At 42.7% G+C, this 24468-nt stretch overlaps 7 protein-coding genes across 9 annotated transcripts in view; 3 read left to right on the top strand and 4 right to left on the bottom strand.

Moving 5' to 3' along the window:
* Window positions 1-1198: 1198 nt before the first annotated feature.
* LOC143423382 (calcium and integrin-binding family member 2) lies at window positions 1199-2048 on the bottom strand. The gene is made up of 4 exons (XM_076894658.1): window positions 1948-2048; window positions 1773-1893; window positions 1516-1696; window positions 1199-1445 (listed from the first exon to the last, which is right to left on the bottom strand). The coding sequence occupies exons 1-4, from the start codon at window positions 2031-2033 to the stop codon at window positions 1228-1230; spliced, it is 606 nt and encodes a 201-aa protein (XP_076750773.1). The 5' UTR covers window positions 2034-2048; the 3' UTR covers window positions 1199-1227.
* A 242-nt stretch (window positions 2049-2290) lies between these two features.
* Mst (misato mitochondrial distribution and morphology regulator) lies at window positions 2291-4249 on the bottom strand. The gene is made up of 5 exons (XM_076895267.1): window positions 4117-4249; window positions 3968-4048; window positions 3435-3872; window positions 2554-3358; window positions 2291-2500 (listed from the first exon to the last, which is right to left on the bottom strand). The coding sequence occupies exons 1-5, from the start codon at window positions 4192-4194 to the stop codon at window positions 2292-2294; spliced, it is 1611 nt and encodes a 536-aa protein (XP_076751382.1). The 5' UTR covers window positions 4195-4249; the 3' UTR covers window position 2291.
* Window positions 4250-5514: 1265 nt separating this feature from the next.
* Window positions 5515-6934, top strand: LOC143423714 (decapping and exoribonuclease protein-like). The gene is made up of 4 exons (XM_076895224.1): window positions 5515-5802; window positions 5964-6184; window positions 6269-6636; window positions 6716-6934. The coding sequence occupies exons 1-4, from the start codon at window positions 5516-5518 to the stop codon at window positions 6932-6934; spliced, it is 1095 nt and encodes a 364-aa protein (XP_076751339.1). The 5' UTR covers window position 5515.
* A 52-nt stretch (window positions 6935-6986) lies between these two features.
* Window positions 6987-8383, bottom strand: LOC143423713 (uncharacterized). Its single transcript, XM_076895222.1, has 3 exons — window positions 7886-8383; window positions 7236-7464; window positions 6987-7160 (listed from the first exon to the last, which is right to left on the bottom strand). The coding sequence occupies exons 1-3, from the start codon at window positions 8381-8383 to the stop codon at window positions 6991-6993; spliced, it is 897 nt and encodes a 298-aa protein (XP_076751337.1). The 3' UTR covers window positions 6987-6990.
* Window positions 8384-9269: 886 nt separating this feature from the next.
* Tim10 (translocase of inner membrane 10) lies at window positions 9270-10160 on the top strand. 3 transcript variants are annotated; one of them, XM_076895202.1, is made up of 2 exons: window positions 9270-9368; window positions 9673-10160. In XM_076895202.1, the coding sequence occupies exon 2, from the start codon at window positions 9864-9866 to the stop codon at window positions 10134-10136; it is 273 nt and encodes a 90-aa protein (XP_076751317.1). In that variant the 5' UTR covers window positions 9270-9368; window positions 9673-9863; the 3' UTR covers window positions 10137-10160. The 3 variants fall into 3 exon arrangements, with proteins under 3 accessions (XP_076751317.1, XP_076751315.1, XP_076751314.1); XM_076895200.1 differs by having other exon boundaries at window positions 9315-9473; XM_076895199.1 differs by having other exon boundaries at window positions 9320-9477.
* Window positions 10161-10386: 226 nt separating this feature from the next.
* Window positions 10387-12818, bottom strand: Rcc1 (Regulator of chromosome condensation 1). The gene is made up of 6 exons (XM_076895198.1): window positions 12575-12818; window positions 12384-12467; window positions 11719-12098; window positions 11280-11646; window positions 10934-11206; window positions 10387-10841 (listed from the first exon to the last, which is right to left on the bottom strand). Coding segments are annotated over exons 1-6 (1296 nt in total). The 5' UTR covers window positions 12576-12818; the 3' UTR covers window positions 10387-10650.
* A 981-nt stretch (window positions 12819-13799) lies between these two features.
* Window positions 13800-24468, top strand: part of LOC143423369 (kin of IRRE-like protein 3) — a 97403-nt gene continuing 86734 nt past the window's right edge. The window contains exon 1 of the mRNA XM_076894632.1: window positions 13800-13953. Within this exon, the coding sequence (XP_076750747.1) occupies window positions 13896-13953 (58 nt within the window). The 5' untranslated portion in view covers window positions 13800-13895. The remainder of the gene's footprint in view (window positions 13954-24468) is intronic.

Raw genomic sequence — 24468 nt, 5'->3', positions numbered from 1 at the left:
AGAGAACTCGCCCACGTAGGGTACCGTAAAAGTTAGGTTCAAATCTGCCCTCCGCGAACCGGCTCCCCTCTTAACTCCTTCTTCTTCTTCTTCTTCTTCTTCTTCTTCTTCTGCTGCTGCTGCTGCTGCTGCTGCTGCTGCTGGTTCTCGTCGTTCATCTGCTCCCCGGTCTCACCACCCGCGATCTTTGTCTTCTCGTTCTTCTTTTCCCTGACTTCTCGTCTCTCGACGTGCGTTGCGCGTCGGTTCGAGGAGACCTCGATCCCTCCGCCGGGGACTAGTCGGGTGCGCGTCGCGTCGCGTAGCGTCGACGAGCCTCAAGAATGTATACGGATACCACGGCTCGGAAGATGGTTGGTCGCTCGGCTGAGATCTCTCCGAGGGGGAAACTCTCCCGAGATCGGTGATCCTCTGTCGAGAGAGAGAAAAAGAAAGAGAGAGAGAGAGAGGCGAGGGGGCATTCTCGGACCCCGAGGGCCTCCGGACGGGCCGACAAGAAGAACGGGAGGGATGCGAGCGGGGAGGAGAGAAGGATGAGAAGTGACCGGATGGCCTTGGTCCCAAGACTCGGTTAGTTACCGCGCGGCCGACTATAACTGGTCGAGAGCTTCGTAACACACAGGGCGGTATCTCCGATTTCGACCGCTTTTTAACACGACCGGACCAACGCACCGCGCCACGCCACGCCACGCCATGCCGTACTACGCCGACACCGCTCTCTGCCTATGCACCTATACCTCTACCAAAAATCCCCTTTCTTTGCCTCTCGTTTCTCGTTTAAAAACGCCGCTACGATTCGCGGTGCTTTCGAACGACTTTTCTTTCGTTTCGCCTTTGGTTGCCTTTTGAATCCAGATCGAGACAGGGTGGGAGAGGACGCTCGATTTCTACACACACCTTCGTCGCAGTGTACCGAGTATCGTCGTCGAATATCTCTGTCTACAGCGAAAATTAATAGCCCGGTTATTTTGTTTTTTTTCTGCCTTTTTTTTTTTTCTTTTTCTTTGCTCGACGTCGCTCCGTTGTTGCTCAACGGGAGCAGCTCGCGAGAGCGTGCACGCGAGAGACAATGTCGTTTATAACCGGCGATGATTATTATTCCTCCGATGTTGTATTTGCGCCGTTTAAGGGGAGAACTTGAATTCGACCGATTCAAGGACGATCCGTAATGATAACGATAGAGGCTGGCAGTAAACTCTCTTTATTAACTCCTCGAAGCGGCGAGAATTAAATTCTTATGTGAAACGTTGCCATAAAGTCCGAGGCTCTCGTTACAACGTGTTCGAACTCCAAGTAGGATAGAACACCGTCGCCGTCGATGTCGCTTTCCTCTAAAACTTTTCGACACACGGTGGCCACCTCGTCCGCGTTCAGACCGTCTTGGACCAATTGCCGACAGCTACGCTCCAAATCGCTCAATCCCAATACTCCGTCCTCGTCGAAATCTGTTCGAATGAAGCGCAACTGTAATTGGACAGTGTCGGGCAGAAAATCAATAGTCAGCCTCGTTCGTACCGTAAATCTTAAAGGCGTAAAACACCTTCAAATCCCGCGGTGCCTGTTCCGAAAATACAGACATCATCTCGAGGAACTCCTCGAAGCAGATTCCTTCGTTCGCGTCGTTGGACGTCGATTGCCTCTTCGAATTCTGGGAGCTGGTGAACACCTCGGAGATACGTTGTCTAAACGGATTCTCCTGAAACACACGCATACGCAACGGTTCCAACGCGGAACGAGCGAAGAAAACAAACAACGGATTAATCTGTGCGAACCTTTAATTCCGGTATACGCGTCAAACACGATAATGGTATACGAAGCGTCGATGCCTGACGGGGCGTCATCGATCGTGGAACCGAACCAGAATCTCCCATGTCCCGAAACCGTTTAAATATTCTAGAAAAGTATGAAAGTGACAAGAGTCCGGGTCGACGATCGCCTCGAACGTACCTTAAGATTTCTTTTCGAGTAAAAAATGTACAATCTTGATAATCTTCGAGTTGCTCCTCGGTAAACGTGGCCACTTTGTTACCCATTTTAGTCGACAACGAGCAGACCGAACCGAACGCGCGAACAACTGAAAACTGCCTCGACACGAAATCTAATAATCAGGGTGTGTCCCGCCGCTCCCACTTTCAGGGATGTTCCGGCCTGGAATTTACGTAAAAATCCTCCGATTCTCCCGTTCGTTTGTTCTCCTATCTCTTAACGAACTCTCCGATACAAAATATGGAATACAAAGAGGACCGAAATCGAGGAAAAAGTAAATGTATTGCCAGATGAGTATAAAATATTTAAACGTAATGATCTTCGTAGTTTTCTTTGCAGTCCAATAAATGATCGAGGCACTCTTTGAACTCGTCTTCCTCGAAACCGGACTCTATGAACGCGTGTAGTTTCTTTATACTTCTTATTCTGGTCAACTGGTCGTGCAGAGATTCGTACATCGTGCTAATACTGTTTCCGCTGTGTAAACCAGCCATCACGGGAACAGACTTCACGTCTGAAAACGAACATCGATAACGTAAGGGGAATTTAAATTGATAGACGACGTACCTGTGCCCACTGGCCATCGGATAATGTCCCCGGTTTCGGTGACGGTGTTATTGAAAATCTTCGGATACGGAGGTCTTATGTTAAGCGGTGAGGAAACGTTTGCTAAATAGGTGGCCGATGCGTGGCAAGTACACGCTAAATAAAGCGTCATCATTTCGTGTACCGTGGAACATTTGTACGCCGGTTTCGACATTTGTTTCATCGCATGGGAAATGGGTCGTTTCAACCTGTCTTCGGGGATTCCACGCAGCACTATGCTTTGCATATTTTTATCCATTGGTATTTCACAGTTCGGAGTGAGGCATGTCCACAGTGTACCTTCGAATTCGTCGAGCACGTCGATCAAGTCTGTTTTCGCGGTCATTGGGAATGGCAAAGTCAAACTTGTTGCAGCGGCTTTCCGACCGAGTTTGTTCAGATCCGCGCATAAGTCGGACAGAACAACGTTCGGATACTCTTTACGTCTGTATCTGATGGTCAACGTGTCCAGAGCTGTTGCCAGAATCGCGCTGCTGTGGTACTTCAGTTCAGACTCGTACGTTAAATGGTTGAATGCGCGCGGATCTCCAATTTGTGGCCAAACCGTTTCCCCGCAACAGAGCGGACTGTATAACGAGGCGTGTTCTCCTACGTGTTGCCAGCACAAAGCTGTGTTCAGTACTTTAATCATGTTGGACATGGAAGGTTCAGTCTTTTTGCTGTCTATACACGGGAACGCCAATACACTTTTGCCGTATTCGTCTTTCAAATATTGTATACACGACGCGCCAAGTCCAGCGAAACCATCTGCAGAATCTAGAATTATCTACATTTTGAAATAACATCAATATTGCAGAATAATAAATGAGTGACTATCTACAAAATCATAAATAGTCACGTGCCTGGAAACCTTGCATCAAGTCACACTCTTCCATGTAGGCTCTTATTCTTTCGGAGAAGTCGTCTGAGAACTGTTCCGTATTCCATAAATTCTTTCCATAAGTAAAAATATCGAATGGCTGTACCATAGAGTCGTGTTCGTATCGTCGAATGATATTTAACGTTCTGGGATGAAATCTGGGTGCCAGGAAATCCACCCACGAATTAACATCATCTTCCAAATTAAGACTTTCCAATTCCAATTTTTCATCCAAGCTTGCGACAAATGCACTTTTATCAGCTGGTTTTTCCCTTGTAACCTCCACCTTCTGATCCTCCCATAAGAACTTGTTCTCGTGGTCTAATTCAGGAGCGTCGTACAATGTACCTCCTTGCTTCAAATATCCACACGCTCCTTTCAGATCTACGAGCAACAGTCTAGGGGTATAAGTAACTTGTTTCTGAAAGAAGATATAAAACAATTATGAACATTGGCGATATCTCACAGAATTGTATAATCCCTCCTTCTAAAATGCATTGTTATGTGAGACTATACCTGCAGATTTTCACCTTCTCTGTACAAAACATCGTGGTTTATTTCAGATGGATTGTCAGGATCGTAGGAAAAATTAGTTTCCTGAAAACATTTAAATAAAAATTAAAGACACGTAAAATGATTTATGATATCTTTTCGCTTCGAAATACCTGTAAATTCCACCAATGGGTACCGATGAAATTGGAATAGTGACCTAGTTGAATAGTTACTACCTCTCGAGATGTCATCCTTTATTTCGTATTTTAATATAAAGCTCCATATACGCGTGCACACGCACACACGTACGCGCAACAATTACCCGGTAGAGTAAGGTTAAACCATAGAATATATACATAATGTAGTATATATTTTACTATACATGTGCATTTGAAATACGTTCTGAACTATTTTTGAGACATAACAAAGTGTATAGTAATTGTCGTCCAATGGTACATGACTCCGTCTATTATCGTCATTGCTGATTGGAAACTCGTGCTACGCGTTTGCATTAGCAAAACCGATAATTTAAAAAAATAATCCATGTGTATACCATAACTTCATCAATTCTAGTAATTCTTCGTTTCTTCAGTATTTTACTATTTTTATGTTGGCAACAATTTTCAATATCTGTTGTTTACTAACATATATTACATTGCGTTGTCTTATCTTACAAAATTCTTCATCCTGTGTACAAATTTTTTAATTAAATTTTAAAAAGCACTACGCTAAACCATTTACTTTAGACTAAATTATTATAGATTTAGATTTTCTCTAAATTAATGAACCTTTGATTGCCTATAAAGAAAATAATTTGCAGCAATGACTAATTTATTGTATATTTTAATAGTTTTATTGTAATTTATTGTATATTTCCCGCTTTAGAGGTAAGAGAGAGAAAGATATATAAAAAAGCTATAAGAAAGAGTGAGACAGATGATACGGACCCTCCTCTGGAACCCGTGGCGCCATCTCTGTGAGAAGTGCTCAAACTGGTCGCACAGCGTTATCGACAGTGAAGTAAACTACTAAGAACCACTGGCGCCATCTCCGTGAAGAGTGCTGAAACTAGTTCCCCATTTAGTTCAGCGCTTCTCGCAGAGATGGCGCCACTACTGTAAGTAGTTGTTCCCTTCGCTGTCGGTACTGCTGTACGAGCAGTTTGAGCACTTTTCACAGAGATGAGGTCTCACGGGTTCTAGAGTAAGGTGTGTACCATCTGTCTCACTTTTTCTTATAGCTTTCTAATATATCCTTCTCTCTCTCTTACCCCCAAAGCGGGAATTATCAAATAAATTGGGGTAAAACTATTCAAATATACATCCTGAGAACACAAATTTGTCGTGACATTGTATATTTATATTATTTAAAATATTTATATATTTATATTATTTATGATCGCGTGGCATCAGAACCATAGACGAGTGCGCATGAAAAAGGATGTGATACAACTTTGTTATGAATCATTTGAAGTTCGATAGTGTTTTGATTCTACTACGCAGTTATTAAACGGTTCTCATACGGGAAAACAATCGTAATTCTAGTAAAAGTTTAATATTCCAATAATTTACAATGTTTTTTAATGTAAATAAAGTGCACGGACCTGCACAAGATATATTAAATATAGAAATAATTGGTAGTTTCAGTGTTGACGGCGATGAAAGATATTTAAACGATTTATCACAATTAAAGTATTACAAAGAACCGTCGAATATTGAAAATGTCGATTTGGATCTTAATGAACTTAAAGATACGGTAATGAAATCGACTAGGCACAATAAATTGGATTTTACGTTAAATTGGGTTTCAGAAAATATCGATACTCTTAAAATGCAAGATTTTGAAAATACAGAAAGATGGTAAGTTCGTTAAATATTTGGTTTAACTATTCTAGGGCGCGATAAAGTATTATTAGCGCATACACGTTAAGATCGGCCGCGGAAAATGCGTATTCGTTACAGTTTCCTATTTTACGACATTGCTTTACATTCCGATATATATAATATATTTTTATTACTAGGCTACAACCTGAATTCATTCTTAACCGTGGTACATTATCAAAGTTATTAATGACACCATACGTACATAAAGATTGGATAATTTGTGCGTCCAAGTTTAAAGGAACCATATATATGTGTTACTTTTATACAGACGAACAAGAAGAAGAGCGATTAAACGAAAGTGATTATAGTAAACGTCTGACATCTTGGGGATTTAAATTTGAACAATACATGCGATCCGGTAAAATAAATTACGAATAATTTTCGTTATAAATTTTTGTTTCTTTTGTTAGAAAAAATATTAACAAATCGTTTTCGTATTTAGAATCACCAAACGCGGGTCCTGATTTATCTGTTCCTTTAAACCAAAACGAGGAATTTCGTTGCGTATTTAAATCAGTATTTGGCAATAAAACTTTACTTTATGTAGCTGAAATAGATGCAATTTCTACTCAAGAAGTTATAAATAATACTCTACCAAAGAAAAACGTGGAACTTATAGAATTAAAGACTGTGTTTTCTCCAAGTTCTGAAGCTGACAAAACAAAGAATTCATTTTATCCAATATTGCGTTGGTGGGCACAATGCTATCCAGTAAATATAAATAATATCGTTTGTGGCTGCAAAAATGCCACTGGTCAAGTTAAGGGTATAAAGAAATATAAACTAAGTAATTTTGACGACCATATAAAGGTAACCAATATTTTAAACATAAGATGGACAATTATACAAGTACTCACTACATATCTTAAAACTTGTTTACTTCTTAAAGGATAAACAACAAAGATGTAAAAGTTTTTGCAACGAATTTTTGGACTATATGAAAGTAGTTGTCAAAAATGACTATGACAACAGTTTGTACCAATTTAAATATAACGGGAAGAATAAAAAAATTATAGTTAAAAAAATGAAACCAGATGAGACATCAAGATATACGCTATTGTACCCATGGTACATTGAAAAATTAAAAAATTACTTTGAAAACGTTTGAAGTAGTATTAATACATAGGCTCTTTTTATCATAGTCTTCTTCTTCTTCTCTTTTTTTTAAGAACTTTGTCCCAAAACTTGATTTATTGCTGACATTTCTCTATGGGACAGGGGTTGTAACATTAAACCTGGAACAGGTGGATTAAGTTCCAAGTCCCTTAATTCGTTCACTTTAATTTTTAAATTACTTCTTATTTTATTTATTTCTATGTCACACTCTTTTTGATCTGCAATGTAGTAAAAAATAAATTAGTTATTTTCGACTTTGTAGAAACATTAAAACAAAAACAAAATAAAAGTACCTTTAACAAGTAATTCCTCCACAGTTTTAGATGATATCTTAAGTAACAATGGTCCAATAGTAGTCCAAGTTTTCTTACAATTTTCCTTTTGCAATGCTCTCATACCAACTCTATCATCATTTCTTCTTTTGTCCAAAGCAACTATTTCCTGTCGATCAGTGAGAATTTCACCTGCTTTTTCTTCCACCTGTTGTATATGCTTTAAAGCTTTCTGTGGATCAAATTTCATCTGTAACAAAAACTATAATCAACCACCTGAACATTGTTTAGAAAAATGTTGAATGTTATTAAAACTGGACATAACAAAAATGTATCTATGACAAGTATGAAACAAAAATTACATTGTACTCAGTCTTAGAAGCATTATTAGATATGATTAAAGTATACAATTCTTCTATGTCGTTTTATTTTAAAGCGATGCGCAATGCTCGTTCTTTCCGAACTTCTTTGTTCAGTAACTTTTCTCTATCTTTCTTCTTTAAACACTTTTGCTTAGACGTCTTGGGATCATTAACAGCTGCAATGTCACCAGGTTTGAAATGAGTCACTCTGTATTCCTTTTCATTGGATTGACCTAATCCTTTTCTATCCAATTTTAGACAGGTTTTAATGGGATACTTTATTCCTTTTCCCGAAGGACCAAGACCAACTTGTTCGTCCCATCCGTGATTTAAAAGCATTTGATAGCCTTTATTTTGTTTCGATATCCCGTATATAGTGGTGTTTGTCAATTTTGGTTTGCTGTTGAAAACATGAAGGGTAGACGTCTCGTGATTTCGCCAAGTTGTTTCGTGAAAGTTAACTTTGCAAATTTTACAGTAAAATCCTGTACAGTTGGTAGAACATTCTTTTATATTGTCATTTTCACCACTGATATCTTTGTAATCCTTCAAAGGTTCTGCAAACTCTGGTCTTGTTTGTAACGGACGATCGGCACCTCTCTCAGATGTGTCTGCATCTGTTTCCAGTAATGTTTTATTGGGCAGAAATTCTGTTTTCTTTTTGAGCAGTGCAACAATACTCAAATAGTTTTTCTTCAATGCTAATTGGGCAGCGGTGAGGCCAGATTTCTCTCTGGCTTTCCTATTGGCACCGAGATTTAATAAAAATTCGATAACATCCAAGTGGCCACAATATGCAGCCGACATAAGAGGCGTCCAGCCAAAGTCGTCGGTGAAATTAACATTTTCCCTTGTCACGTACCTCGATAAGTATACCAAGTCTTTTTGTTCTACTGCTTTTAATATAGCATTAATCGTCACTTTTTCCTTCGGAACCTGATGGTTCTTTTTGCGTTCGTTCGACGAAATTGGCCTAACGATCGTTCTCGACTTGCCATATTTACGCTCAAGTTGCAAGGCTACGCAATTTTGATCGTTTAATATCTTTTCGTAGGTCTCCTTCGCCTCGTCGCCGCGGAAAGCCAAGTAATAATCCTTTCTTTCGGTGGGTAATTCAGTATCGTCGCAAGATTCTCGAACGAACGTTTTCCACGTAACGTTAATATTATGATTAAAGAAGTTCCTCTGTTTTATCATTTTTGCACATCCGTTTAACTTTCAACGCACTAATATTTTACATTCACACATAATTTAAACAATGATAATTCCTACTAAATACATCACAATCCATAACGTTCTTAATTAAACTTAACAATTACCTTTGTAACTATGTAGCACGAATAGTTTTATCGCCTGACACCACTGTTATCGTACAAAGTGGAAACGTATGGCTGCTGGATTAGTCGTACACTCTATCCAGGTATATACACACATAAGTATATATTTCGCGTAAACTTAGAGAACGTAAAATTCACTAGCTCTCTGTTAAATTCATTAAAATTCTTGCATGACTAAAGGATTACATTCGAGAGGTATTGTAATTTAGATCAAAGGGAAACAATTCTCTAACCAATCGATTTAGAAGACCGTTCCACGTTAGTTGGTATTTATTTTTATTAAGTTACCACCCACGTGTTCCATTACAGTTTCCCTTTCTTCTCGTTTCTTCTCCTTCCCCGCATAGAATTCCTCTTAGTTTATACGTAATACGACCTTAAAGTCACATGGCCGTGTAATCGCGTGGTTGGCTGGTTTGATGAATGATCGTGTAACAGTGTGATTGAATATACAGGTATACAAACAATTCATTTTTAGTGTAGAGATATTTAGTAACGATTAAGGAAAAAAAAAAAAAAAGTATGGCTTTACAAAATACTACAAAGATAGCGATCGGATGGTAGGTACGTAGGTATAAGATAATGCAATTGGTATTCTCTTGTTTCACTGTTTCATGGTTATCCTTTTACATAAGTATATACGAAACAGATAATACCGTATTCCTTTAGGTTTATTACCGTTGTCGTTACAATTTTGCGTTTTAATTTCGATTCGCAGGTAGGATAAATGTTTGGATAGTAAGCAAAATTTTGTTGCAGGGTCATAGCTACCGGTGTAGGAGTGTATACCTTTATGCTTGCAAGGCGAAGCGTAAATGAGAGACGATACAAAAAAATGAAAGAAAAGCAACGTTTACGCGAATCGGAACTTAACTAAGTCGTTGGTTTGTGCATTTAAAGAATTCAAAAATAAAAAGCAACCAGTAATTGTTAAGAAAAAAAAAAAAAAAATGGCTGGATTACCGCAGTTCAGCGAAGAACAGTTAAAATTGATGCAAGACATAGAGATAGAAATGATGACTGATATGTTTCACCGTATGACATCTGCGTGTCATAAAAAATGTATTCCACCAAAGTATACTAGCTCAGAGTTGAGTAAGGGAGAATCGGTATGTCTTGATCGTTGTATCGCTAAGTATCTGGATGTACAAGAACGTATTGGGAAAAAGCTTCAACAAATTTCCTTGCAAGAAGGAAAGGTTGTAGATCCAAAATTAAGCTAAAGAAAATAAAATAAAATACTATCTTATCAAGAGAAATATTAAAAAGAACTTTCATCTTTGTGCATTTAGTAGTTTACTTCCTCTCACAAGACACAATTGTGAAGACACGCAAAGTTTAATTCAGGGTTACTGTATATCATTTCATATGTTGCAATGATGAATTTTTTTAAGAAAATATAAGTTTCAAGTAGAAAAATGTTTATTTCATTGTAATACACAATCATAAGTAGAAAAAATAACAATGCAATCAAAAAGTCAGTCAATATATTAATCATTATAAACACAATGATGTAATATTTGGTTGCACAGAAAATTATGTACAGATTTAAGTATCGCGTTAATATCGAAATTACCGTATACTGTCGAAAGTACATTTTTTTAATTACACTTCCTCCTTAGATGTTATTTTCTTGTTTTTTGCAAGGAGAATGAAAATTGTCAAATTCTCTTTTCTTTCGTTGTGCAAATTGCTATCACATGCGTAACACTTTCAATTTAAGTAAATCATTTGCTATTAACCAGCAGTTTTTTCTTTTACTGGATTGATCGTGGCTAACGCTAATGTGTGTTGGCCTCCACCCGCAACTCGCACTACTGTTTTTCCTTCCAATTGTTTTCCTTTGACTAATGTGGGTTCTTCCACGTCTTCTTCTTCTCCTGTACCCAACTGGCCACTTGTACCCATGCCCCATGAATACAAATCTCCTGCAAGAAAATATCGGTGCGAAGCGTGTCTTTAGCGATGTAATAGTAACTACGATAAATATAATCTCTATACTATAGAATAACGGAACTACCTGATTCGGTAACAGCAAAAGATTGGGCACTGCCTGCTGCAACGTCAATACATTTAAAGGAACTTAAACTAGAAACTGGTGTTAATTCTTTTGCGTCCGAACAATTGGGCCCGAGCCCAAGGCGTCCGTATTCTTTGCGGCCCATAACGAATACTTGGCCAGAATCGTCTAGAGCGATGGTATGATGCTGACCGCTACTAATGTGCCTCCATACTTTTCCGCTAAATGTTTTTGAGATTTGTGGGTGAAAATGTGTTACAGGATCTTTTAAGCCTGAAATTGAAAAATATTTAATATTACGTTGTTGCTTGTTAATATCCTTTTTTCTTTCTTTTTCTTTACTTACCAATTTGATAATAATTATTTAATCCAAATACATAAACATCTCCTTTCTGATACTCCTTAGCAAATGTACAATACGTTCCAGCCCATATATCATCGAATTCTAGTCTCTTAGTAACTTTAAATTCAACTAAACCTGGAGTTAATAAAGGGCTCATGCCATGACGGGTATTTCTACTAGCTGCTCTGGCAGCTACGCGTCCTAGTTGTCCTTGCTCGCCGCATCCACACGTGTAAACGTGTCCATTTTCATTAAGTAGCACCAAGTGATCAGCACCGGATGCTATTTTAACTACCTTTATATCACGCAGAATTTCTATTGGAAGCCGTTCGTTTCCTTTTAACGTTAGGCCCATTGTTCCATGAGAGTCCTGAGGACAAACATTACGGTCTTTCACCAATTGTTAATAAAAGGAATGTATTAAAATAGAGGAGAAACGTACCCTAAAAGAGCCCCATGCAAACACCCGTCCATCTTCTAACAAAGCGGCGCTATGGGAATCTCCAGCCGTCACCTGAACGGCTTTGCCAGGTAAATTGACCGGACCTGGTTCAGTCTCTGAACCATCTTTAGACGTATCACGACCCAACGCTCCCTCGTCGTTGCATCCAAATGTTAGGACTTCTCCGTTTTGTTTTAGGCACACATTATGCATACCGCCAGCTGCTACAGCTACGATATCTTGATAGCCAGGTATAGTTGCTGGACGTGTTTTTTCAACAATTTCTTCGCCCAAACCAAGTTGCCCCACGTCGCCTTGTCCAAATACTAATAATACACCGCCAGTCGCGGACTGCCGCAAATCCGGTTTTACAACCAACTCTGAAACGTATGCGGAAAAGCTCAGAGGATTGCGATCACGTTCGCGTCGATCGCGGTATTATAACATTTCCCACGGGTATTTTTCAACGATACCGAGTGTACCTTCGGTTATCAACTAAAACGTGGCAATAAATTATCGATCGCGAGATGTATCACCGAAACTCGTCCCCATGTGCCTCGGTGTGCTCTACATTTTCAATTAAACGCATTTCTGCTAATACATCGTCAGCCGGCAGAAATCGAATTGCGCAAGGGTTATTAAACGCTGGCGAGCTAACGATTTACCTTGTTTTTTCCTGATCTTTTTTGCCTCCCGATGGTTTTTCGTTGGCGTCTGAGCTGATCGTTTTGTTGCTCTTCTTGGCGGCACTAGAAGTATACCAAGGTTATGTTTACAAATTTATGTGTAAAATCACTTTTATGACTGTCACGTGTGAATAAACGAGGGATTTTGTGATCGGCATTCATATACGTACTAATTTTCCGAGTTAATTGTTTTCTAAATCGTCTGTATAGCGTCTTAAAGACAGTTCGCGCCAAAAAGTTACAATGCTGCTGACCTCGCGACTGTTGCGCAACTCACGGGAGGCGCTAACGTCCGGTTTTACACGGTAAACCTCGCGTCTCGTTAATATCTTCGGCTGATTTTCAACTGTGGGACCCTCACCGCAGAGTACTCTGTGACCTCACTTCCGACGCGTGAAGCGCAATCCTCGTAACGGAAATTCTATCCCTTCCTTCTTGCCCGCTGCTTACCACGTGCTCGAACATATGGATATCTTTCGATCTATTTTCTCGACTAGTTTCACCGTTCGAACAGCGTGGCGAACGTTTCCTTCTCGTAGGAGAACTACTTACGCCCTACAACCGTCCGTTAAAACAGCGGAGCAACGTAGACTTTTACATCTCTAATTGACTGCAGGTTTCTACTACTTAATTACGCAGACCTCTGTGGTTTATCGCGGTTCTATTCGATGGTTACGTCTGATTTTCTCATTTTCATACATATCTCTCGACTTTATCGCTAAAGATACGTGGTATGCACTTAAGAGGAGCCCCGTCAATGATAACAAATCTACAGGTCTCTTTTAAATGTTTGCGATATTGTGCAAATAATGCATGTGAAACAATAGGACGTTTTACTTAAATGGAACTGCTTCGAAATCAACGCGACATTATAATAAAACGATGAGACGACAAAAGGGATGACATTTTCATCAGCGATTTTACACGGCGATATCAATAATTCATCGCCCCTTTAACAAGCTGGCGTTTAGTCGCGGTTCGTGTTAAATCGTAAATTAGTATACGATAGAAAATGAGAAGAAAAAGAGAGAGAGACATTTGCACGTCGAATTTAGTGTCTTTTGGATAAAGATACAAAATAGGAAAAAGCTTGCGAGAGAGGGAAAGAGACAGAGAGAGGGGGTTGAACCAGAGGGGGCTGGTCGGTTATCAGAGGGGTCAGATACGTTGGTGCGCGCCAGTCGAAGCCGAGACTTCGTCCGCGCAAGTTGTTCTCGTATTTGTCTGCCGAACGTCCTTCCCGTTCGAACGTTTACAATTCGCCGATCTAACGCGTTACACGTTTCGAACTTTCTCGTCTGTCTCGGTTATTGTTTTCCGCCTCGTAAGAGAGTCGCGACGCGCGACCGTTCTTGTGTTCGTTCGATCGCGATCGAGGAAACTTTCGTAACTCGCGGGTTTGTGTTTACCTGCGAATCACGCTTAAAAAGACAAACAACTAGCAGGTGGCTGGTTCTGCGACGCTGGTTCATGTAGAAGAATCAAGAAATCATGACGAAAGTTCGCCAGTACAGATTTCTCCCGCTTCTCGTCCACATTCTGCTTGGCGGTGAGTTTATAAACACTGTCTTTCCACTGTGACATCTGCGACGCTCGAGACGACACGTTTCCTCTCTACTTGTTTCTGTTGCGAACGCAAACGAGACCAATTGCGACGATACATGGCGTTAGAAACTATTTATCGTGTTAGAATTTCAATTATTCTTTATCTGTAGTACGCGTCGAAATTGAACACTTTTCGATAGATTATTTGTATGGGGCACGTTTTATCGCGACCGTAACTTGTGCATCTCGCAACATTCGAATCGATGCGCAGCGCATCGGTCGTCGAGCGATTGCAAGACTTGTTGAGTCGCCCCTTAAATCTTACGCGCGAAACCGTATCTCTCGGCGAGCAAAGTTGGTCCGTTCGACTCGAACTAGTCGATTCGAATCGAATCGTGTCGCGGTCATTTTAATCAGACCGAGTGGTTCCCCGTGTACGAGGAAACGTTGAGTCGTTCGCCAGTTTTGCACGTGCTTTTAAGAAATAGAATACTATTGTTGGGAAGCATTGAACGGCGAAAGAATGCGAAGGAACTCGACGTACTCTTGCGCTTTCTGAATCACCGAGCTTCTTCGAGCATCGGAATCCCTTGCTCTCAGGCGTCCATCAGGAGAGATACCGGATATATTCGAGCGCTTTGCTCTTTGTCTCTCGATGCTTTTTCTCTGCTTTCGTCGCATCCTCTTCTTCGTTCCTCGACTGTTCGCCGTTTTTCCCCGCTATTTCATCAATTTCGATTTAATCCTTCGGCTGTAGAAACATAAAATGATCTCGTATTAGAATTATTGGAATCTTGTAGGGCATCACTTTCAGATTCGCTGCCCTTTCAATTTTCTCTACCACTAATTGCTTTACGAATACGATCGATCTCGTTTCTCGACGGTTCATTAGCAAATTCGTCTTCACTCGAGCTAATTTCACGTCTGAAATCAATTTTCGTAGAGCTTCAGAACTTAAAATCAGCCGATGGAAAGCCTGAGTTACCACATGAAACGCCGCACAGTGTGTCGGATATCAAACCGAGGTAGAAAAATGTCACTGTCTAAATTCTAACAGAACATAGGTTCATTTGATGATAATCGAACTACTGTGAACGTCGTTAGATAGAAAATTGAATGCCAACTCAGAATATGATATAAACTTACGATATAAACTTAATACGATATAAACTTCGCTCAGTTTAAATTATAGCTTAACTAATGTGCAATTTGTAATACAATTGAAAGTTTCAAAGTCCTGAGAAGGACTTGGAAAATTTCGACTTAAATCTACGCGCGTAGTCCTTAGCTTGATATCGTCTTCAAGAGACCGGTCTCTCGAAAACGTTACCAAGGGCCCAGGTCCACCCCGTGGAGGTGACTACGCAGGGACCCATCCCTATTTCCCTAGTCCCATCCACCCACCATTACATCTGTGTGTTCTCGGTACAGAAGGTACCGAGGACTGACTCTACCTCTAACTTTCAAACAACCGGAATCCATAATACATTCTCTTTACATAGATTTTAGAGATTGCAGTATGGACTTTACGAAAGGGATGATAAGAAATGCCATTCTCTTAACCAAAGTGAAATTTGTAAAGTGAATCTACTGACACTTTAAAAAAATTAAAGTGTTCTACGGTACGATATCTAAGATAAAATTAAGCTAAAGTTAAGAAAAGGTACTAATTCGAAGCAAGATGAAATTCGCGACGCGAGCAAAGCGAACAAGTACCAACGAACCTGCGTCAGATTCTCGCGAGAGGATTCTAACCCGATGGTCCACTACTAGTCACTGGGTGAACCGTACCCGACGCGAATCGCGAGCAAATTATATCTATGCCACGTCTTACAACGAAACAGCTGATACCACGCTCTCCCCAATGGTGAATGCGGCTACCATCAAGAATTCAGCGAGACTTAGCAGTAGGACGCATTGCCCACCGACAAGAACGAACTTCGTAGACCGCCCCAAGTCGTCTTACAGCAGGTCCGAAGACCCCAGCGACACGGGGTAGGAGCTACTCGGAACGAACCGCGATGAGCGCGTCCAATGTGCTAAGCCTATACCCAAGTCGAGTACCCAACGGGCGTACCAATCGACAAGGGCTGCGAAATCTCAATGGGCTCCGAAAACCACATCAGTTTGATTGAGTATCGACTATTTCGCTGCGTGGAAATGGAAGACTAAGTCTCGAACGAATAGCAAAAGAAAAGAAAAAATACGTGAAGCGATTTCACGCAGCAGATACTTAGAATACTCAAGGGAAAATGTAACGCATGTTCATCGGTACTGACTAAACGCGATTATAGAAATGGCTCTCTCACTTTGGATAAGGAAATGTACTCCTTTACAATTTTATTACAAAGGAGAAGATGGGAGTAAGGGTGTTACATACATAATATACATAAAACATATACAATATATATATAAAAATATCTATAACCAAGGAGAAGATGGGAATGAGGGTATTACATACATAATATATAGAAAAATAATTATAATTAAAATCCCTCGGCGATCCAACGGCGCTCCATCGGCGTTCCAACGGCGCTCCATCGGCGATCCAGCGGCGAAAACCTAATTTAACTTAACTTAAACTATACCATAATCAATTATACAATTTACGATCCAATTATACAATTACAAAATACAATCCAATAGAAATTTTCAAAGTCCTGAGAAGGACTTGGAAAATTTCGACTTAAATCTAGGTACGTAGTCCTTAGCTTGGTACCATTTTCGAGAGACCGGTCTCTGGAAGATGGTACCAAGGGCCCAGGCCCACCCCGTGGAGGTGACTACGCAGGGACCCATCCCTATTTCCCTAATCCCATCCACCCTCCATTACATTCAGGTGTTCTCGGTACAGAAGGTACCGAGGACTGACTCTACTTGTCAATTTCAAACAACCGGAATCCATAATACATCCTCTTTACATAGATTTTAGAGATTGCAGTGTGGACTTTATACGATAGGGATATGAGAGAAAGGATATAAGGAAATTACATACATATACAATATTATATAGAAAAATATTAGTAATTAAAATCCCTCGGCGATCCAGCGGCGATCCCTCGGCGATCCAACGGCGATCCATCGGCGATCCAACGGCGAGAACCTAAACTTAACTCAAACTTAGACTCTAGCTTAACTGACTATACAAGTTACAATCATTTACAAAGTTTACAACTAACTCAACGCTAGAACTACCCGCAATAAAAGTATTTTAAATTCATGCAAACAAAATAGAACGATAGTTGTTCGAAAAGGTAAAAATACTCGAAAGGAAAAGCAAAGAATAGAAAATAGAAAGTGAAAGGAAAATTTTAGTTGATGCAAAATTAAATGCTTTGGTAGTTCTAGCATCGAATTTACATCTGTACTTAAATCTACGCGCGTAGTCCTTAGCTTGATACCGTTTTCGAGAGCGCAATCTCTCGAAAACGTTACCAAGGGCCCAGGTCCACCCCGTGGAGGTGACTACGCAGGGACCCATCCCTATGTCCCTAATCCCATCCACCCTCCATTACATTCAGGTGTTCTCGGTACAGAAGGTACCGAGGACTAACTCTACTTGTCAATTTCAAACAACCGGAATCCATAATACATTCTCTTTACATAGATTTTAGAGATTGCAGTATGGACTTTACGAAAGGGATGACGAGAAATGCCATTATCTTACCAGAAGTGAAATTTTTAAAGTGACTCTAACTAACACTTTAGAAAAATTTAAGTGTTTTGCAAAAGGGATATACGATACGATATTCTAAATTCTACTACTTTATTAGAAGAAAAATGGAAATAAAGTTAAATTAAACTAAAATTAGAAAATGAAACTAAAGTGAACCAAGAGCAAATAAAATTCGCGACGCGACCGGAACGAACAAGTACCAATAAACCTGCGTTAGATTCTCGCGAGAGCATTCTACCCGATGGTTCGACACTAGTCACTAGGTGAACCATACCCGACGCGAATCGCGAGCAAGTTATGCCACGTCTTACGTTGAAACTGTCGAAACCACGCTCTCCCCAATGGTGAATGCGGGTACCATCAAGAATTCAGCGAGACTTAGCAGTAGGACGCATTGCCCAACGACAAGAACGAACTTCGCAGACCGCCCCAAGTCGTCTTACAGCAGGTCCGAAGACCCCAGCGACACGGGGTAGGAGCTACTCGGAACGAACCTGCGTGAGCGCGTCCAATGTGCTAAGCCTATACCCAAGTCGAGTACCCAACGGGCGTACCAATCGACAAGGGCTGCGAAAACTCAATGGGCTCCGAAAACCACATCAGTTTGATTGAGTCTCGTCTGTTTCACTGCGTGGCGATGGAAGGCGGAATCTCGAGCGAATAAAGAAAAAGAAAAACTACGTGAAGCGATTTCACGCAGCAGAAAATTAGAATGCTCAAGCAAGTATGTAATGCATTTTCATCAGTACAGACTAAACGCGAACCGACTTAAGCGAGAACATTTTGTTCTACTTTGATAGAAGAGCGGTAACGGATGGGTCAAGTAGCTGCTTTTCACTTCGGATTAGAAAATGTATTCCTTTACAATTTTATTATAAAGGAGAAGACGGGAATAGGGGTATTACATACACATACAATATTATAGAGAAAAATATCATTAATTAAAATCCCTCGGCGATCCAGCGGCGATCCCTCGGCGATCCAACGGCGATCCATCGGCGATCCAACGGCGAGAACCTAATCTTAACTTAACTTAGACTCTAGCTTAACTAACTATACAATTTACAATCCATTACAAAGTTTACAACTAATTCAACGCTAGAACGACCCGCAATAAAAGTATTTTAATTTCATGCAAACAAAATAGAATGATAGTTAAAAACTAAAAGTTAAAAAGTAAAAGAAAGCAAAAATACTCGAACAGGAAAGCAAATAATAGAAAATAAAAAGTGAAAGGAAAATTTTAGTTGAAGCAAAATTAAATGCTTTGGTAGTTCTAGCATCGAATTTACATCTGTACTTAAATCTACGCGCGTAGTCCTTAGCATGATATCGTTTTCGAGAGCGCAATCTCTCGAAAACGTTACCAAGGACCCAGGCCCACCCCGTGGAGGTGACTACGCAGGGACCCATCACTTGTTCACTCACCAGTTAGCAGACAAAAGTTGTCATCACCGTCCACCACCGTTCACACTTGTCCACAATCATCCACTAGTATCCACTACCCTTGGCTCTGTCAGCGCTGTCCACAATCGTTCACTAGTGTTCACCACCGTCCACAATTGTTCACTAGTGTCCACCACCGTCCACAATCGTTCACTAGTGTCCACCACCGTCCACAATCATCCATTAGGTGTCTACAAGTGTCCTCCACCGTCCACAATCATCCACTAGGTGTCTACTAGTGTCCACCACCGTCCACAATCATCCACTAGGTGTCTACAAGTGTCCACCACCGTCCACAATCATCCACTAGGTGTCTACTAGTGTCCACCACCGTCCACAATCTTCCACTAGGTGTCCACTAGTGTCCACCACCGTCCACAATCCACTAGGTGTCCACCACCGTCCACAATCATCCACTAAGTGTTGACTAGTGTCCATCACCGTCCACAATCCTCCATTAGTGTCCACTAATGTCCACTACCCTTGGCTTCTCCACCGTCAACCAGTGTCCATAATCGTCCACCAGTGTCCACTACCCTTGGCTTGTCCACAGCTAGCCACCAGAAGCGATCGCTGTCATCCTCACCCTGACCTTCTCGACTCGGCGTCCAACCGGCCAAAGAGCTCTTGTCAGTCTCGCACTGCTTTTATACATGTAGCCGCCCCCCCCCCCCCCCCCTCGGTCAACCTCCCACTATTTAAAGGTCTGGAGTTAACAAAATCAATTTTCACATTATGGCAGCTCGTAATTTATTAATTTTCATATTTTTATTGTAAAATTATGCTCTTTAGGACTTATTGCAGTAGCGTGCATAATTTTTTTATATATTTTTTACAAATTCAACCTACATTTATACTGTTATAAGGTAATTTTCTATTAATTAGCGAATATTTTACCGAACACGCAACCCAGTTTTCTCGTTACCGTTCAGTCGTCTTGGCGATATTTCGGATGTATGGCTGTACCGATGGATACCATGGCGAGGAAACCTGTTTCCGGGTATTATCGTTCCTCGAAACGAGAAGTCGAGGATGTTTTTGCGTTAACGAAACTTGTCCGATCCGTGAATATCGCGGTCCATTCGGTTTAACAACCGAGCGAAACTCGGTTAGTCTATTCGCACAGCGTGTACCGCACAAGCGAACTCAAGTATTCCGAACCGATTCGTTTCCGGTGTAGACGACGTACGTAGCTGTGTCGAGGAAAGAGTAAGATCGAGGATTTAATTAATATCGAGGGCGTACTTGGCGGTTGATGATTGGATTACTCGTTCGAGGCGATCTTCCGAGGATACAGGAAGGGTAGAAAGCAGCGCGTCGATTTTTCCTCGTAGAAGAAAAACAACGCGAAGGGAAGCGACTTTAGAGAGAGCACAGAGTGGAAGGACGTACTTGGAATAGCGATCAGCTATTCCCACCTCGAGGATTCGCTGAATATGCATGAAACAATCGCATATCTCATGCAATTAGCCAAGGCAAATCTTTTCTCCTCTTTTAGCGGTTCTTCTTTCACCACTTTCAACCGGTCCACCCCCTACGCCCGTTCGTTTGTCTCGTCTTTATTATATTTAAGAGCGGGCAGCGGCAGCGACGAAGTTGGCTCTAATCAGAGCGCATTTGTGATTTCCGCGAGCAGCCGGCGCCGATGCAAATTGCATTTTGAATCGCGCTGACACCGGCTCGGTTCCTTCCTCGATGAACTTCCGCCCCTATTCCGCCCTATTCTCCGACGAACGTTTCACACTCGGTTACCAACTCTTTCGTTCTCGCGCGAAAATCTTTGGCCACTCGACTGGAAGAAAACCAATGGACCCGTTGGAACATTAACCATTAACCAACATCGAGGCGTGCTTTAATGTTTCCCATCCGAAGGGTGGAAGGACAGGGACGGATAAAGATGGGAAGAGAGGAAGGATGGTTGCGGCACGAAAACACGTTCCGTTGACTTGGCAAACATTCGCGGTTCTCCACCGATACCTCGCTGCCACGGATCCCGAGCGTTTTCGCGTTTCCCCGGCTATCTCATTCCCTTTCGAGGTAAAAGAACAGTCTTTCCGCCGGGTAAAAGAGCACTCGCGACTCGGTGTGTTCTCAGAAAACATCCGTTCGGATCGCGGCACGCAGCGCCATCCCACGTAGCTATGCTTGCTCGTTCGATTGAACCAAAGTTATTTTTATTCACCGGCTACTGCTTTTAGCGGTCTCTGTCTCTCTCTCTCTCTCTTTTAATTCGTCGGACTTTTGAGGAATTTTGAACGTTGATAACCTGTCGATATCACGTATGAGCAGGTGGCTGGGACAAGTGCTCGTTTGGTTCGACTGATTTTTAAGCGGTTCCGTTTTTCCTCGAAATTCGTACGGTCGAGCCAGCCGGGTCGAACGAGCGAGCCGTTCGACCACACGTGGAATGTCAAAGTAGCCTTTGTGCGCGGACGCCGCCGTTAACGAGCGTTAACTCCGCCAGGAGGAAATATGGGTCAAAAGTTAACGGTAAAGGACCGCGGAGCGGAGTTTGGGATCTGTTTCAGGGACGGGCCTTTGGATCGCCGATAGAGAAACCCTCGAGATCGTTAGTTCTTTGCTTCTTCCTCTCCTTCCGCGTGGTCGTGGAATTCTGCGCGAGCACGGCTCGCGATTATCGCGATTAAACGGTTTCCGCGCGCGTGGCTCGTTAACGCGTTCGCGTGCTGCGCGAATTCCGCCGCCATCTCGCATTCCCATCCCGCGCAGCTGTGCGATTTCATTCGAGGGGGGAGAATGGTTTTGCAACCAGAGCAGCAATTCCGCCGGATTTTCCGGGACATTTTCCACGGACTCTCTTCTTCGAGGCCACCGCTGTTCCATTGATTCGTTCGCGGATGCCTGGCTTCGCGACTATGGAAATACTTGCTTCAAAGTTGAAGATTCACCGGTCGCCAAGAAGGTTCGAGGGTTCGACACGATCGATGGATGCAAACTCGAAGTTTCACTGAAGATTTTACCAAATAATATCGCAGCGCGTAGCGTCCACAAAGGAAAGTCGGACGAAGCACGCGTCGGTTCATGTATGATTCCACGTGGGAGATCAAATGCGGCCGAATGTTTTACTTCGTCGAAGGTATCCGTTAGGCGCGTTTCCCGTAGGATTCGAGACAGGATTCAATTTCCTTCGCTCTGGTTCGCGATGGATCTCGAGATTCCCGATCGCGTCTCGGCTGCCTGCGAAAGTCGTTTCGAAGTTTGATTAAAACCCGAACGGACGCTCGTTCGCGGTAACCAACCCCTGCTACCAGACTCCCGCACGAATTTCGGCCCTCTGGCTCCTCCATCCCCTTTGAAGACCACACGCGGGAACGAAAGGCCACCGTCTCGTCTCGCCTCCATCGTTTTTTCCTTCGTTCCAGACGCGACGAGTCGCGATTCCATTTTAAACGCTTTCGTCCTCGCGAGTAGGAGACGCGTTCCTCGCGACCTGCCGCGACGTTCCTCTTTTAAACGAATGGCTACGAAGAGATTCTCTCCGCGCGATGGTTGGCGAATTGGAAACGCGCGGCTCGAAGGGGAAACGGTGGAAACAATTACACGGAGGCGAATTATACGGAAACAGAGGGGCGTACGGTGCCGCTGTCCGGCGATTTGAAAATCTAATGCGCGCTGGAACGATTTTTGTAAAAGGGGTCGCGCGGTTTCCCGTGTTTCGCTACGCGCCACCGCCACCTGTTGGGATGCGAATCCCATAAACGCTACCCGGTAGCCTTTCTCTTCGTAAACAATTGGAAGCTTTTAAGTAATTGCCTACGCTCGGCTAGGAAACGTTTCGAACAATCACATCTCGTGTTCCCTTCCTCTCTCTCTCTCTCTTTCTCTCTGGCTTTCTCTCACCCGGCGGAGGTTTACCCTCGCCTCGTATCCGCTCGTGCCCTCGGACGTGGAATCTTGTATTCGATTAGCCTGAATCTGGAATCTGCTCCGGAGATAAAACGCGCGTCCTCGGTGAATCGTCTTCCCTCTAATCCACTCTCGGTTCCCAGTTCTCGCGTACGAGTACCGATCGAGAAATATTCGATCGCGTAATGTACCAAGTATAGGCGAGTATCGATTTCCCAGGCGTCCGAACGAATAGTGAAAAGCATTGTAATCCGTGTATTTCGTTCTCGCGGCCTCGTGCCGATCGAACAGGCGGTGTTCCGTTGCCAGAAAATGCCGGGAGACCCGCGCGGGCTTTCCTGTTCATCGAATAGCGGCTTTAAACGGCTTGCTCGGCTTACGCGGCGAGCATTACTCTCTCGCGGCACGAATCGATTCGCGGCGCGGAACGCGCGCGGGCTCGTTGTCGAAACCGACTGCGCGATTAACCGTCCCGGCTAATTCCGCGTAACCCCTTTCGCGATGCTGCCTGCCTCGCGGAGGAGTTTTCAAGCGAGCGCGTATAACAACCACGATAAATGTCCCTCGAGCGAGTCAATTCGAACGTATACCTCGTAAAATAGTTTTCCGTTCCGATGTTGGTTTTTTTTTCCTTCTCCTCTTCTTTTCACGTCCACCGCAATTTTATGGGGAGAAACGGGAGACGGCTCTCGACTGGAACGACGTATAACGATCAGAGGGCGAATCAGAAATCACCGCGTCGTCGGCGCAAACGTCGATCGTAACTCCTGGTTCTACCTACGGATCCATCTACGGTTAACGCCTCCACCCGGGACGAACACTGGTTCGATCGCAACTTTCTTCTCTCTTTCGTTGGCACACGCTCTTTCGTACCTCTTCTTTTCTCGGCTGTTCCGAAAGTTGAGCGCCTCGTAGATATATTCCCGTAGACGAATCCGGTCGACGCGACGCGGGTTTTACGTTCGCGGCAACTGTAACTGCAGTTTCGAACTCGCGCCACGCGCCCATGCTCGCAACAGCTGAGCAAACAATCGTCTCGCGCGATGTATCAGACCCCGAGCAAACGTGTTTTCCCTGAGACGGTAACGACGCGAACGTAACCGGGCAAGTTTCGCGACTCGCGAGATCCGAGGCTGTTTCGGGAACTGCGAGCAGCGAATCCTTCGAAGAAAGATTTCGATCGAGCGACGAGCACGGATCCTCGAATCACAGCTGACTCACGGAGAGTCGCGTAAAATCGGAAATAACAACGGGACTGACTTTTCCGAGTGGCTACGTCTTCGCGGGGTTAGCAGAGGCGCGACAAGAACGGATGATGATCACCAGAGGAAGTTTACGAGGTAGCTGTTGGATTTAAAGTTCTCGCGAGAAGGTCGCCGCGCATTCTGTCATACTTTACGCCAACGCGTACAGTGCGAAGCGTTGCAACAGCTGCAACGGCCCGTGCCGTGTCACCGGGAATTACGACAATTTTGAAAAACTGTTTTCCCCCGTTTACGCGACCGGAGTTCGCAGGTTGTCCGCGTGTTT

This window comes from Xylocopa sonorina, chromosome 5, assembly GCF_050948175.1.
Source record: "Xylocopa sonorina isolate GNS202 chromosome 5, iyXylSono1_principal, whole genome shotgun sequence".
Classification (NCBI taxonomy): Eukaryota; Metazoa; Arthropoda; class Insecta; order Hymenoptera; family Apidae; genus Xylocopa; species Xylocopa sonorina.
The sequence above is the reverse complement of the archived record's forward strand: the minus strand, read 5'-3'. Positions and strand labels throughout refer to the sequence as shown.